The sequence below is a fragment of the Delphinapterus leucas genome, chromosome 20 (genome assembly GCF_059928025.1).
Source record: "Delphinapterus leucas isolate spDelLeu-1000000601 "Yukka" chromosome 20, BTC_Dleu_Yukka2, whole genome shotgun sequence".
In the NCBI taxonomy this organism is placed as follows: Eukaryota; Metazoa; Chordata; class Mammalia; order Artiodactyla; family Monodontidae; genus Delphinapterus; species Delphinapterus leucas.
The window spans coordinates 7150298-7166247 of NC_143148.1; the positions used below are offsets into that span (position 1 = coordinate 7150298).

General features: G+C 54.4%; 1 protein-coding gene across 5 annotated transcripts in view; it reads left to right on the forward strand.

The window, feature by feature from the left end:
• Positions 1–15916, forward strand: part of NUP62 (nucleoporin 62) — a 25238-nt gene extending 9322 nt beyond the window's left edge. For 4 of the 5 annotated variants that reach the window (XM_089902543.1, XM_089902542.1, XM_089902544.1 and 1 more), the window contains one exon: positions 13236–15916. In XM_089902543.1, the coding sequence (XP_089758669.1) occupies positions 13300–14850 (1551 nt within the window). In that variant the 5' untranslated portion in view covers positions 13236–13299 and the 3' untranslated portion in view covers positions 14851–15916. The remainder of the gene's footprint in view (positions 1–13235) is intronic. The other variant, XM_022585024.3, reaches the window with a different exon arrangement.
• The last annotated feature ends 34 nt before the right edge of the window (positions 15917–15950 follow it).

The following is a 15950-nucleotide window of genomic DNA, read 5'->3' on the forward strand; positions in this document are numbered from 1 at the left end:
AAACTCTGAATTATTTAAGGACAGGAACCTTGTCATATCCTGACTTTGACATTTATGTTGACATTGAGCAAGTTACTTAACTCTAAAAGGGAGATGCTAATGGTACCTACCCTGTGGTAGAAGCAGCGAGAACTAAACCAGTTAGTACATGGAAAGCACGTAGACTAGTACCTGGCACAAAGCAACCTGGATCTGTTTATTGGGTTAACAAGCATTTGCTGAGTGCCCCCAGTGACCAGCAACTGTCACAGATATTGGGGTACAGCAGTGGAGATCACGGACCAAAATCCTGCCCTTCATGGATCCGTTGTTCTAATGGGGAGACAGACAACAAACGAGGTCTGTAAATGGAATATATTGTATTTCAGATGATGCTGGGTCCTAAGGATAGCTGGGGAAGACCTCACTGAGTAGGTGACATTTTAACAAAGACCTGAAGGAGGTAAGGGAGTGAGCTATGGGGCCATCAGAGTGTTCCAGAAAGAGAAAACAGCAAGTGCAAAGACCCTGAGACAGGAGTGCTTTAGGCGTGTGTGCAGAACAGCAGGAAGGCCTGTAGGGCTGGAGTGGAGTGATGGAGGCAAAGGGTGGTTAGAGATGGGGGCATCTTTTGGCTGTTGGGAATAATGCTGCTGTGAATGTTTGTGCACAAGTTTTTGTCTGACTACCTGTTTTCAATTCTGGTAGCTTTTCCTTCATCACATTTATAACACTGGGTTTTTGAGGACGGGTGGCCATGCCATATTGTCTTTGTTTGCCCAGCCCAAGGCCTGTCCTGTCCTAAGTCTCAGTGGATGTTTGTTGACTGAATGAATGAGGTATGTTTGTGAATTACCCAACACGTGCTGGCATACAGTGGCGCTGAATGGTTGGTGCTTTTATCATTATTTTTTTTAATGCAGTTCATATATCAGGTTGGCAATACTTTCCTAATTTCAGGTGCTGGCAGGTTGTAGGGAAATGGTTGCCTCAGGCACCACCAGTTAGAATAAAAGCACATACAGGCAAGTTGGAGGGCAGTTTGGTTGTCCCTAGCAAAACCAGAATGCAAGTACCTGTGGCCAGCAGTTGTTCTGGGATCTGCCCTGGAAGAGTGTCTGTGCCTGTGCCTGAGAAAGCATGAGTGAGTATGCTTGTTGCAGTATTGTTTATAATAAAGAAAAAATCAGGAGCATTCTAAATGTCCATCAGTAGAGGCACGGATAAATAAAATGTGGTCTAGTCACACTGCGGACTGGTTTACAGCAGCTAGAAGGAGAGGAAAACCTGTTGAAAACGCTACAAATTGTGGAGTGACACATGCAGTATGATCCCCTGTGTAGTAGAGAAAACATATGTATAAAATCATTTCCTCTGGCTATGAACGTACACATAAGCACGTAGATAACAGATACACAGCGACTTTTAACCGGGCTACCTCATGGGTGTGGGGACCAGGATCAAGGATAGTGATCAGGGGATGCTTAGCTTTGTTGGTGGTGGCCAAAACAATATTTTAAAGAGAGGACTGATGTATTGATTGTGTAGTTAAAATTTAAATGTTAAAAATGCAGTTAGGGGGACTTCCTTGGTGGTCCAGTGGAAAAGACTCTGCTGCGCCTTCACTGCAGGGGGCACGGGTTCCATCCCTGGTCAGAGAACTAAGATCCCACATGCAGCACGGCCACACACACACACACACACACACACACACACAAAATGCGGTTAGGTAGAGGGGGGAAAAATATCTTTCAGCACAAGAGAAGGAAACAAAACAGTTTTTGGCAAAAAAGGTAAGGGATCCAGTACCTGAGTAATCCTCAGAGCTCGTCCAGTCCTATTATTTTATATTAAGAGTGGTTCTAGAATCTTCCTTAAAAATCTACTCCTCTGGTTGTTTCCTGACTTTTCCACACACGTCTAACCTGATTCGTTTTCCCCATGGGGAAATTTGCTGTTTGTCCCACCACCTGAGCTCCTTCAGGTGCAGGTTTGGACCTCAGGAGTGAGAAGGAGAATGTAATTGCTCGTTAGCCGTGAGGTGAGTTCTTGGGGTAGAGAGAGTATTTTCCAGTGAAGGAAGGAAGAAGAGGGATGGCTGAGAACCTCTGAGTCCAAGAAATATTTAGGTACCAGCTGGAGGCAACCCCGAGGAGCAAACAGCTGAGGGGTGCAAGGCAGTTCCCCTGTGAGAGCATTTCCTCCTCCATCCAATGAGGACGATAAGCGTACTTAAAATGACTTCTACAGTATAGTCAGTGAAGAAAGAAGAGTGCAGAATAGTGCTCCTGGCACATGCAGCCTTTTGTGTACAACGGGGAGATTGCAAGCTGCATTTACTTAAACACATTGAAAAAAAAAAAAAATCTCTGGAAAGGGACTTCCCCGGTGGCATAGTGGTTAAGAATCCGCCTGCCAGTGCAGGGGACACGGGTTCAAGCCCTGGTCTGGGAAGATCCCACAGGCCGCGGAGCTACTAAGCCCATGTGCCACAGCTACTGAGCCTGCGCTCTAGAGCCTGCGAGCCACAGCTACTGAGCCTGTGCGCCTAGAGCCCTTGCTCTGCAACAAGAGAAGCCACAGCAATGAGAAACCCGCGCACCGCAACAGAGAGTAGTCCCAGCTCACCGCAACTAGAGAAAACCCACACGCAGCAATGAAGACCCAACAGAGCGAAAAAATTAATTATTTATTTATTTATTTTTAAAAAGAAAAAAAGAAAATCTCTGGAAAGAGGCACAAGAAACTTAAAAGCTTGTCTCCAGGTAAGAAAGATAGCTGTGCGGAGCAGGGGAGGATCACAGAGACCGTGGAATTCCCTCTTGTACCTTTGGAACATAGAACCATGTGAACAAACTATCTTTTCACAAAAAGAATTTAATTTTCATTTTAAAAAATGACCAGTATGTCATTGGGTGGGTTGGGAAATGAAACACGTGTGACACTGTCTCTTGGGCAGTTAGTATGCAGGGACATTTAGGGATCAGTTCATGTGACCAGGACAGGCAGTGAGGCTTTCCATATCCTTTTCCCTCCCCACAGCAGACAGACAGACACGCCTCCTGTTTGTCTGTCCAGACAGGTCTCTAATGCTTAACATAGGTTCGTTATATTGATACCTGGGAAGGTGAGAAGCCTGCAGTGTGCCCGTCCACAGGGAGGAACAGGCCCGAGGAAATTAGGACCAGAACCCCAGGCAGCTTAAGGAGGTGAGAGAGCAGTTGAAAACTGCATCTACCTGGTCTCTGTCCCACCCTCCCAGTTGGGGATGCCTTGTGCTGTGGAAGAGAGATGGCCTTTACATGGAGGGGAGCACTGAGGTTTCCCTGCTGCAGACTGGCTTAGAAAAGCCTTTCTGCCCCTCTCTGGGGCTCCGTTTCCTGCACCTGGGGTTGGCTGGGCCCACCAGGCAGGGTAGTTGTGTAAGAGCCAGACAGAGTGGCCCAGGTCACCACCAGCCCCCGCCAGGCGACTGCTGGCGTCTTGCCCCACCCCACCTCCCAGCAACCTGGGCGAGTCTTTCAAAACGTAAATCAGATCCTGGAACTTAAGAACTCTATCGTGGCTTCACACTGCACACTGGTCTGGCCACACTGGCCTCCTCGCTGCTCTGGAGCCTGAGACTCTGCCTTGTCTAAGGTCTGGTTGGCAAGCTGCTCGTCGCTGATCAGTTGATTTCCATTCTTTTTTTTTTTTGCGGTACGCAGGCCTCTCACTCTTGTGGCCTCTCCCATTGAGGTGCACAGGCTCTGGACGCGCAGGCTCAGCGGACATGGCTCACGGGACCAGCCGCTCTGCGGCATGTGGGCTCTTCCCGGACCGGGGCACGAACCCGTGTCCCCTGCATCGGCAGGCGGACTCTCAACCACTGCACCACCAGGGAAGCCCTGATTTCCATTCTTGAAGGGCAGGCTCTCTGGGCTTATCCGTTCCCTGAGGTTTAGAGGGGTTTTCTTTGACTCAAAGGAGAGTAGGGGATCCGATTCAAGAGAGATTTAAGAAGCAAGAGTCAGGGTCTCACATGTTGGTGAGACAACCTAGAGGAGATGATGGTGGGGGACAGGGAGTTCCTGCACTGACACAGCAAAGGTACCGGCTGGGCCGGGCCGGGCCGGGCCTTTGAGCCTCAGCGGGCATCACATTTCCCCAGGCAGGGCCGCGTTCAGCAGCGCTGGGCTGGGCTGATGACGACCAGGGGCAGCGGTTCCCTCAGTCTCTGATTTCCTGCCTTGTCTCTCCCATGTCTTCTCCCCTCCTCTGGTCTCTCTGAGCCCGTGGCCACACTTCCTCCAAGTCTTAAATAAATAGCTAATTCCAAAGGGAAAACGTAGTTGGTACAGACAGTTCCTGTCCTTCCTGGGTACTGTCTGGGCTCAGCGTTGTTGGCAGCCACCAGGTGGCTGTGCAGAATGCTGGGAGCGGTTGCTCCCGTCACTTCCCAGAACAGCATTAATAAGTTAACATTTCCTGGGTCCCGAGAATACACCAGACATGGTGCTAAGTGCTTGACACGGATTAGACCATTTTATCTTCACAGAGACCGTATGATTCTGGAGCCGTCATCCCCTTTTTTCAGATGAGGAAACTGAGGCCCGGGGGATGAATTTAGAACTAAGATCCCAGGGCTAGGAGTGGAGGAGTGGGCGCTCGGGCTGACAGGCTGCAGCGCCCACTTCTCGTTGCTGGGCTGTGTCCTGCCGGGCGACTGGCAGAAGAGGTTGGGCAAAGTCCTCTGTCCGCAGAGCTCACGGAAGTGCGTGGGCTGGACTTCTCGTGACCGCTGCAGGCCTGCGGCCCTCCTCCCGGCCCATCAGTGGACTAGACAGACCTGGGCCCCATTAAGGAGCTGTGGGACATGGAGTCCTTTGGCTGGACTCGTTGCTGCCCCAAATGAAACAGAGTTTCTGTTATGAAGGAAGCGGGTGGATGTGGGGCAGCTGCCTCTGCCCCGGGGGATGAGCCTCGTGGTGGGAGAGTCACTTCTGAGGTGAGAAGGTGAAGGGCCGTGGTGGGGATGGGAGGGAAGTGGGGTCCCGGCTTTGTGTCCGGTGGGTGGACTGGCTGCCAGTCTGCTTCTGTGACCCGGCCCTCGACCCCACTCCCCGTCAGCCTGCTGCTCCAGCCGTAGCTGTGCAGAAGCTGCCCTGGAGGTGTGTCACTCCCTCGGCTTCTCAGCCACATGTCTGCCCAGAGCACCCCACTCCTCCATTAAGACTTAATTCTGACATCTCCCCCTCCGCTGCCCCAGAAGGAGCTCGATTCCTTTCTTGGGACTAGTGTTCGCCGCTGTGTGACCTTGAAGAAGTCACATTAACTCTCTGAGCTTGTTTCCCATCCAGGAAGGGTTTAGTGTGCTGCTTGCTCCCTAGTGCTCCTGGCCAGGTACCGCTTACATAGGTGGCACTCAGCAAATGTAGTTAGTATCGGTTCTCAGGCCATCGGTCAGCCACAGTTATTTATTGGGCGCCTGCTGCATGCCAGGCACTGCTCTGCGTGCTGGGGGTACAGCCATTAACAAAACAGGGAAATCCTGCCCTTTGGGGCTGACACCATCACAACCACAAGCCCTCCTTGGTGCTCCCAGGCCACCCTGTCCCTCCCCTCCGTCATACACGGCCTCTTGTTGCTGGGTGTCACACACATCCACACCCCGATGAGGTCACCCCAGTGGCCGGGGATGTCTGGATTTTCAGGATCACAGCTGTTCTTTCCCCAGTAGCTCCGCAGCTGCTAGGGTCCCGCGATCGCGCCCCGACGCACAGAGGCAGGCCTGCCCTGGCCCCGTCGCCCCTCACTCCTGCCCCTTTCTCAACCCCAACTCCAGGATGTGTTTCCCATCCATTTCTCTGTATTGAGTTCCATCCTGTTCTTTCTTTGTCCCCCACCCCAGTTTCCTATTGCTGTTGTAACAGGTTACCACGAACTTAGCCGTTTAAGACAACACAAATATTTCCTCTTACAGTTCTGGAGGTCAGAAGTCTGAAATGGGTGCACAGGGCTGTGTTCCTTCTGGACACTGGGGGAGACTCTGGGTTTTTCCTTTTCCAGCTCCTAGAGGCCACCTGCTTTCCTTGGCTCATCGCCCCTTCCTCTGTCTTCAGAGCAGCAGTGTAGCAGCTCTCGGAACGTTCTTCCATGGTCACGGTCCCTCTGGCTGTCCTCTTCTGCCTCCTGTTCCAATAAGAACCCTCGTGATTACATTGAAAGCCCATGCAGATAATCCAGGATCATTTCCCCATCTCAGGATCCTTAATCACATCTGTGAAGTCCCTTTTTGCCATGTGAGGTCACGTATTCACAGGTTCTGCGATGATGGTGTGGACATGTCTTAGGGCTGTTGTTCTGTCCACCACACACAACCCCTCCCCCATACCCTTCTTAATCTTTCTTTTCCTCTTGGTCCAAGGCTGAGGTCCCCCCATATTAATTCCCAAACACCCCTGTTCCTGGTGTCTAAGAAAAGGGGCTGGGGTAGGGAGGGAGGGAAAGGAGAGCCCAGGGCTCAGTAACAGTGCCGCCTGCCTGCCCTCCAGCCACACCGGCCTCCTGCTGTCCTGGTCCCACCCCAGGGCTTTGTTCTGGCTCCTCCCCCTGGTCTCAGATGCACTTCCCTCTGGCCGCCTCTGTTAATCCCCTCACCCCTGTGCAGCGTCCCCTCTTCCCCTTCCCTTGCCCCACTTGGTCTTTTCTCCGTGACGCTGAGCCTCTTCTAACATGCCATGTAATTGCTCTGTTGTGTCTTGTTTTCCTGTCTGTCTCCCCCGCTGGAATGTAGCTCCACGAGAGCAGAGACTCCTCTGTCTCATCTACAGCCGTATTTTCGGGGCCTTGAATAGCGTCTGTACATAGCAGGTGATCAAAAATACCTGTTGGGGCTTCCCTGGTGGCGCAGTGGTTGAGAGTCCGCCTGCCGATGCAGGGGACGCCGGTTCATGCCCCGGTCCGGGATGATCCCACATGCCGCGGAGCGGCTGGGCCCGTGAGCCATGGCCGCTGAGCCTGCGTGTCCGGAGCCTGTGCTCCGCAACGGGAGAGGCCACAAGAGTGAGAGGCCCACATACCGCAAAAAAAAAAACCAAAAAAAACCTGTTGTACGAATGACTGTTGTACTGCAAAGAATTTGTGTGCTCTCTGTGACTCCCCCCGGGGACGGGCCATTTTCCCTCTCTGTGTTGCCATCACTGTACACAGGGTAGGGCTGAGTAAATGCCAGAGTGAAGAAAGTAGATGAAGTTCGGGTCTGGAGAGGCAGAAGAACTGAAGGTCGGTGGACCTGAGCAAAGGTGGAGGTGATGGCAGAGAGCCCTGGTCCTTGAAGCTGGGGGTGAGTTGTGTCTGTAGGTGGGAGTCCCAGGCGCCCCGGGGCCGTGCAGGTGGCCGGATGTGGTTTGGAAAATGAGGGCAAATGCGGGGCTGGTGGCTCTGCCAGTAACACCCTCAGTGATCTCAAGGCAGCCCCTTTCACTCGGGGCCTGGGTCCTACGTGGACCAACTATCCCGGCCGCGGCTGCCCAGTTCCGAGCAGCTGGCCCGGGCACACCCTCCCCTCTTCCCAGGGAGAGGCACCACTTCAGTTTTTGTGCCTCCCCGCTTGCCCCCAAGCAGCGTCAGCTTCTCTGTTAGGAAAGCTCACCCCTTTGGTAAAAGTAGAAAAGCCCTCAGAGGGCAGAGGGCTTTTTTTCCTTCTCTTTTTTTCACAGCTCACAATAGTGTGTATTTGTTCAGCCATGTTTTATGAGAAACACCCAAAGTTCTGGTCTTCAGTGGCTTTGTTAACCGGGACAGACCCTGCAGAACTATCACTTTGTTTCATTTTGGTGCAGATGTATACATGTCCCAACCTGGGATTCTCTCTCCTCCATCCCCAGGGTCCTGGCTCAGGCCTTGGGCTCTTGGCCTAGACCGTCCCCCAGCCTCCTCCCAGCTGCCCCACCTCCAGCCTCTACTGCTCCAATCCATCCCCCACCATGTTAGTCCCCCCCTCCCCCTGCCTTAAAGTCCCTCTGTGGCTCCCTCAGGATAAGGTCTGGCCATTCACGTGACATCGGTGGCTCTGCCAGCTTCTCCCATCACATCACATGGCACCATACATGAACGTGGTCACAGGTCCCCAAGACCACCCTCAGCTTCTGTGATTTGCTGGAAGGACAGATCACAACTCAGCAAAGCTGTTATAGTTATGGTTTATTACAGCAAAACCAAAACAGGGTAAAATCAGTAAGGGGAGAAGGTATTCGGGGCAGAGTCCAGGAGAGACCAGGTGGAAGCTTCCAGTTGTCTTCTCCCAGGGGAGTCACACAGACAGGGCTTAATCCTCCAGCAGCAATGTGAGCACACACGGGATGTTGCCCACCAGGGAAGCCTTGCTGTCCAGGGTGGTTTTAGCTACAGTCATGCAGGCACCGTGTCACCTTCGTTATTCAGTCTCTAGCCCCCTCACAGGGCAAGCTGATGCCGTGTGGCCCAAGGCCCACCTTAGAGACACTCTGTCAGGCAGGATGCTCCAAGGGCTTGGAGGTTCCCTCCGCAGAGCCGGGCAAGGGCCAGTCCTTTCTTTGGAATGTGCAGGGTTCAGCCCTGCCCCGCGCAAGTTATCCCTCCAGCCCATGCCGACAGCGTACTCAGGCCCCAGAGCCACACCTGCTGGTCAGCCTCTCTCTGCCTCCACCTGGACCCTCCTCCCTGTCTCCGGGCTGACCCCTCGTCCTTCAACGCTCAGCTCAGGCATCCGCTCCCACTACCTGTGACCCAGCCTTGCCCCTGCCTGCAGCCCTGGTACTGAAAACCCGACGTTTGCCGCGTCTCTGGCTGCCTTCAGGGTTTAGGTCATCTCCCTGGGCCTCACTCTCCTTGTTCATCAGATGGACCTGCTCTCAGGAATAAGTGAGCCGTAACACACAGGGTGGGCTGGATCAGGACGTGTTCACCACTCCTTAGTAGGTCCCTGGCATCCAAGGTGTTGGAAACAGATGAGGCATTTAATAAATACAGAACCGTTAAACCAGACAAGGCCCCATGGGAGATTGTTTTTCTTGTGGTATAAAAAGCAAAGAACTTTCTATAAATGCTTTTCTGAAAAATTTTAGCTGCAGCTTATAAATAGCAGAAGCTCTCTCGAGTGAGGTCTTGGGAACTGAGACACGTGGGTGTAACAGTTCAGATGCTTCTGGCTGCTGGTAGCAGACCCAGCTCGAGGTGGCTCTGCAGTGAGCCGGGGGGTGTGAGCGTCTCTCGAGCAAGAAGGGAACTGGTGCAGGGCCGGGTGCCGGTGGTCCCAGAGGCTAAGGCACTTGCTGTGGCGAGAGTGAAGAGAGGCCTTTGTCAGAAGCCCCCAGAAGAGCTTTGTAAAAAGGCCAAGGTCATGATCCCGCCCCTGGAGAGAGACTGATGTTGGTGGCCTGATCAGCTTACATTTTGAGTGTATGTCCCAGGAGGTGGTGGGTCGGAGGCAGCCAGTTGAGGTCTGCTGGCTCAGACCAGGCAGGCGCACCGGGAGGGCGGGCGGCCCCGGGCCCCTCTCCCCAGAAGCACATGGCTGTGTGGAGGAGACTGAACAAAACCAGGGGTCTGCGGTGGAAGGTGGAGGGGCAGCTACCTATGCAGAGGGAAGAGGAGACAGGACTGGCGGATGCCTTCTCTGGGCCAGGCATGCAGCCCCTGTCATGACCGTGTTTATTCTTCAACGTGTGAGGGGAGTATCGTCATTACAGGTGGGAAAACTGAGGCACAGGGCGGTTCAGGAGACACCTGCGCTGGGCCCCACAGCTAGTGAGTGGCAGGAGCAGAGTTCAAGCCCAGGTCTTTTCTTCATGCTCGGAGACCAACTTCGTGTCTGGAAACAGGGAGCCGTCTTGCAGCTGCTTTTAAATGGAAGGAAAATAAGCACATGAGGTTGTGGGGTGGAAGCTGGGGTGCAGAATAGCCGCCATGCCCCCAAAGCAGGGCTGCTTGCCCTGTAACCAGGATGGCGGGGGGTGCCCATTTGATGAAGTAGAGATGAAGAGGGCTTTTCAGTGCAGGGGCGGGGCTCTAGGGCCCACCGTGGGTTACTTCCGTCTGAGCCTCTCCTCCCCCATCTGTGCGCTGTGGCCATCATCCCGAGGACCTCGTAGGACAGGTGTGAAGTTGGCTGAGGAGGGGGTACGTATCACAGTGCTGTCGGGGCTGCCCCAGAACCACTCTCATTTTGACGCTGGAATGGGTCAGGCAGCCTGAGGCCCGCTCAAGAGTGGCAGCTGACCGTGAGTTCGTGTTAAACTTGAGGTCAGCCACAACCTCCAGGTCTTTTTCCTAAGCACTTCACAGCTGGATTCACACCCACCCCCGGCCTCCCTCCCTTCCTCACCAGCTTCCAGGGGCTCGCCCCAGAGTGACGGTGCAGCGTGTGCCTGTGTGCAGCGACCGAGGTCATTAACACCATACCCACCTCCCTCCCGACTTGGCCATACTTCAGTGTCGTAGGGGCCACTCCCACTTCCCTGATGAGGGAGCTGAGTCTCAGGGAGCCCTGGGGAGTCACGGGGTCCCCCTTCATATCCGTCAGACACTTTCTACTCCCCAACTGTATTCGTGTCTTATATGGCTGTTCGCACAAATTATCACAAACTTATTAGCAGCTTAAAACAATGCATATTTATTCTCTGTATTTACGGACATCAGAGTCCAAAATCATTCTCACTGGGCTGAAATCAAGGAGAGCTGGTTCCTACTGGAGACTCCAGGGGAGATTCCTTTTCCTTGCCTTTTCCAGCTTCTAAAGGCCACCTGCATTCCTTGGCTTATGGCACCTTCCTCTATCTCCAAGTTAAAAATGCGTTACTCCAGTCTCTGCTTCCATCTTCAGATGGTCTCTTCTCTAGTCAAATCTCTTTCTGCCTCAATTTTATAAGGACACTCATGGTGACATTTAGGGCCCACTGTTTAACCCAGGATTATCTCCCCGTTTCAAGATCCTTAATTTAATCACATCTGAAAATTCCTTCTGCCGCATACGGTAGTATATTCCCGGGTTCCAGGGAGTAGAACATGGGTATCTTTATTTTATATATATATATATATATATAAATTTATTTATTTGTTTTTGGCCGCGTTGGGTCTTTGTTGCTGCGCACAGGCTTTCTCTAGTTGCGGCGAGCGGGGGCTACTCTTCGTTGTGGTGCGCGGGCTTCTCGTTGCGGAGCATGGGCTCTAGGTGCGCGAGCTTCAGAAATGGTGGCACATGGGCTCAGTAGTTGTGGCTTGTGGACTCTAGAGTGCAGGCTCAGTAGTTGTGGCGCACGGGCTTAGTTGCTCTGCAGCATGTGGGATCTTCCCAGACCAGGGCTCGAACCCGTGTTCCCTGCATTGGCAGGCGGATTCTTAACCACTGTGCCACCAGGGAAGTCTGACATGGGTGTCTTTAGAGGACCACATCTTTGGTCCTGACCTGGCATGGTGTTATTTACACATGCCGACTCCCCTGCTTCCTTCAGCCCAGCCTGTGGTGTCCATCCCCTCCCCACACCCAAGTCACCTTTGGGGCAAGACAAGGTGTGATTGAGCACCAGCCTAGGGGAGGTTTGTTTAATTCAGTCACCCTATCTGTCCCACTCGAACTGTGATTCTAGAATCTGGCTACACAAGTTCGCTGATTCTTCAGAGTATATTTACACCCTGTAATATGAAGGTCTCTTTCAAAAACCAAACTTATCAATTATGTGTCTATTATACAGATGGAATGAACATTTGGAAGCTACTGCAAATTAGCAAGGAGACCATCCACCTGTACTCCCACCAGCCAAAGACAGCCCCCAGTCACATGTCGGTGTATTTCTTTCCAACCCTCTTTGTTCAGAGTAGTCCTGTTTTTCCACAGCTAAGATCACACTGCAGTAGTAAATTTGCATTCTGCTTCCCTTTGTTGTCATTTCCTGCGTTTCTTTAATATAGTTAGAGGCCGTGTCAGTGGGTATAATGCAGATCTTCCCGTATATCTGATACCTAATTGATCCCCTAATTCGGTGCAGGGAAACGCCCTGTCATCTGGTGCCCGCGCTGGGTGAGGAGCTTCGTGGATCAGGCCCATGGCCTGGGGTCAGCTCCTGATAGGTCACCGCAGCCCTCTGAGCCCAGTTTCCTCATCTTGGACGTGGGGACATAACCCCTCCCGCCAGACAGTAGTGAGAGATCGTGTCCCTGAGCAGCCCGCCTGATGGTTGGTGCTCAGCGTGTGATCACTCAGGCCCACTGACCTTTTCCTCTCCAAGTCACCTTTGACTTTCCAGCTAACAGATGGCTCTGCTCAGAGCTTTTTCAGTTAGAAATTACGGAACTCAGTCAGCTTAAACTGAACAGGGCGTGCTGGCTCATGGCACTTCTGAGGAAGACAGAGTGGGGCTGCTGAGCAGGACTGGATTTTCTGGGTCTCGCGCTCTCTCCCCTCCCTCCCTCCTGTGCTCTCTCTGGTGGCAGCTCATCACCTCCCGGTGCTCATCCTCTGTGCCCTGCACCTGCAGGTGGAGGAGGCCCCTCTGTAGCACCTGGAGAGAAACCCGGGGGAGATCTCTTGGCCGACTCGTGTCTCCGTGTCCCCTTGAACCAGTCTCTGCGGCCGGGGACGCCAAGCGCACTGATTGAGCACTCGGGTCTCATGCCCACCCCTGAGTTAGAAGGAGGGCGAGGGACTGCGCCAGCATGCCCTGCATCCTCCTAAATGGTGTGGGGTGTGCGTAGGGGGGCCTTTGGCACCCAAGGCCCTGACGTACGGCTCAGCTTCCCGGGGCCCGTCTCTCTGTGAGGTCCAGAGGGCATGTGGGGGGTGGCACTGTGCGTAATCAGCCTACCCCCACCCACCTGCAGTCAGCAGGGAGGCCTGCGGAGCAGGTCCCAAAGGCGCTTGTGGGCCTCTAGCCCCGCTCGCCAGAAGTGCCTCGAATCCGACCTCCTCCTCAGGGGCTGAGGTCGGTTCAGGCGCCCGCTCTTCGGCCTTCCCCTCCTTGGCAGCAGGGCTCCCGCTGGTGCTGGCTGTGGCCGTGAGCGGCCCAAGCACCTCCAGCTCCTAGTGCCTGACCCCCGGGACGGGCTGTGCATCCCGATCCTTCTTTACTAGTTTAGCAGGGCCTGGTTAGGCTACACATTGAGAAGAGGATGGGTGGCTGCTTGATCAGAATTATCGAGTCCTGCCACCCTGCAGACGGATCCATCATACCGCTGAGGTTGCCTTTCCAAAACTGTCATCTGATCATGTCACTTCCTCTGCTTTGAAAAATCTTTCCAAGGTTGCAGACACCGGTGGATTTGCTTTGGGAGCCGGAGTAGCTGCTGCCACCAGAGTCTGGAGCCATGAGCGGGTTTAATTTTGGAGGCACTGGGGCCCCCACAGGCGGGTTCACCTTTGGCGCTGCAAAGACAGCAACAACCACGCCTGCTACGGGGTTTTCTTTCTCCACGCCTGGCACCGGCGGGTTTAATTTTGGGACTCCCTCCCAGCCAGCCGCGAGCGCCGCTTCCACCAGCCTGTTCTCACTCACCACCCAGGCTCCGGCGACACAGACCCCAGGATTCAGTTTTGGAACCACAACTCCTACAGCAGGAGCAACCGGGTTTTCCTTAGGGATCAACAGCCCAAAGCTAAACTTGAGTGGCACAGCTGCCACCCCAGCCACGACGCAGCCCAGCGGCTTTGGGCTCGGCGGCAGCACCCTCACCAATGCCATCTCGAGCGCCGTCACGTCAGCCCAGGGCACGGCGCCCACCGGCTTTGTGTTTGGCCCTACCACCGCGTCTGCTGCTCCGTCCACCACACCTGGGGGCTTCTCGTTCACGGGTGGAGGCACGTCCCAGACCGGGACCTCCGGCTTCAACATTGGCTCCATGGGGAGTTCGGCCCAGCCCACGGCCCTCACCGGGCTGCCCTTCACGCCGGCCACGCCAGTGGCCACTGGAGCAGGGGCCACACAGCCGGCTGCTTCCGCACCCACCGCCACTACCGCCAGTGCTGGGCCGTCGCTCTTTGCCTCGCTGGCAAACGCTCCAGTCTCGTCTGCTGCCACCGGGCTCTCCCTTTGTGCCCCAGCCACCACGGCAGGGACGCCCGGAGTGGGGACGTTGGGCTTCAGCCTGAAGGCCCCTGGAGCAGCTTCCACCACCTCCACGGCGACGACCACCACCTCCACCACTGCCACCAGCGGCTTCTCCTTGAATATAAAACCACTGGCTCCAGCTGGGATCCCCAGCAACACAGCGGCCTCCGGGACCGCCCCAGCCGGCCCCAGTGCAGCCACCGGGGTGTCCGCCAGCCCCGTGATGACCTACGCCCAGCTGGAGAGTCTGATCAACAAGTGGAGCCTGGAGCTGGAGGACCAGGAACGGCACTTCTTACAGCAGGCCACGCAGGTCAACGCCTGGGACCGCACGCTGATCGAGAACGGGGAGAAGATCACCACCCTCCACCGCGAGGTCGAGAAGGTGAAGCTGGACCAGAAGAGGCTGGACCAGGAGCTTGACTTCATCCTGTCTCAGCAGAAGGAGCTGGAGGACCTGCTGAGCCCGCTGGAGGAGTCGGTCAAGGAGCAGAGCGGGACGGTGTACCTGCAGCACGCCGACGAGGAGCGAGAGAAGACCTACAAGCTGGCCGAGAACATCGACGCACAGCTGAAGCGCATGGCCCAGGACCTCAAGGACATCATCGAGCATCTGAACACGTCAGGGGGCCCCGCCGACACCAGCGACCCGCTGCAGCAGATCTGCAAGATCCTCAATGCGCATATGGACTCGCTGCAGTGGATCGACCAGAACTCGGCCCTGCTGCAGAGGAAGGTGGAGGAGGCGACCAAGGTGTGTGAGGGCCGCCGCAAGGAGCAGGAGCGCAGCTTCCGCATCACCTTCGACTGAGCCACTGCCCGGAGGGTGCACAGCGGGGCTGGGGACATGCAGTTACTGTCCCGTTTGGGGTTGCAGTGAAATACATGTTTGTTTCTTTCTTTCTTTCAAACAGTCGTGCTGTTGAGAGAACTGTTCTGTGGTTAGACTTTCCACCTTAGCGAATAGAAAGGATTCTCAGAGCTCCGGTCCAGGCAGCAGCCTCGCAGGTGTGGTGTTTGTGTGTCCTAGACTCTCTCCATCTACTACAACCACCCACCTCCAAGAGCTGGAGAAGCACTGAGCTGCCTGAGAACCACTTGTCTCCCAGCCGGGGTGCCACGTGGCCACCCTGTCCAACACACAGTCATAGGTGCAGGGAGAAAAGACTACGGTTGAAGAATCTCCATCCTCAAGGAGCCAGCAGCCTGGTATAAGTGTAACCAGTATAGAGAAGTGACTTGTGAATGGAACGGACGGTGGGACATAGAATTTCAAAGGAGGAGAGATAGGTCAGATGAGGGACTTGAATGAGGTGTTGAGAAAAGAGGTCTCACCTTGCCTGGCTGACACACCTCCTCGTCCTAATCTCCTTATCTCAGGCTTCTCCTCCGGGAAGCCCTCTCAGCCACCCTGAAGCTGGGTCAGGTGGCCGCCCTGCATCCTACGGGCCCCACACCGCACTGAGCTTGCGAGCTCACATCTTCGGTTACACTCGTCACACTGTATTGTGCCGACTGTTTACTTCTGTGCCTCGCCATTAGGTTGTGAGCCCCTGGGGGCAGGGACTGTTTCTTGTTCCCCTTGTGTCACACTTGTCAAACAGGTGAACAGTAGAGATGAAACCAGCATAAAACATTAGTCCACAGGATGCCTGTTAAGTGGCCAGGGTGCCAGAGGTGGCCACAGACTTGATTCTGAACCTCCCAAAGCCAAAGCAAACCTAGTCAGTTGCAGTGAGATAGACCCACGGTGTGCAGAAGGCAGAAGCCAGCCAGCTGTATCCCAGGTGTCTTTTGTATTTGTCTCTACGCTCTGCTGCACTGAAATACCTACGGCTGTCTGTTGCGTTTCTAAATAAAATAAAGTTTATAGTGGAATAAAAAAGCTGCTGTTAATGTGGATAACTTAGA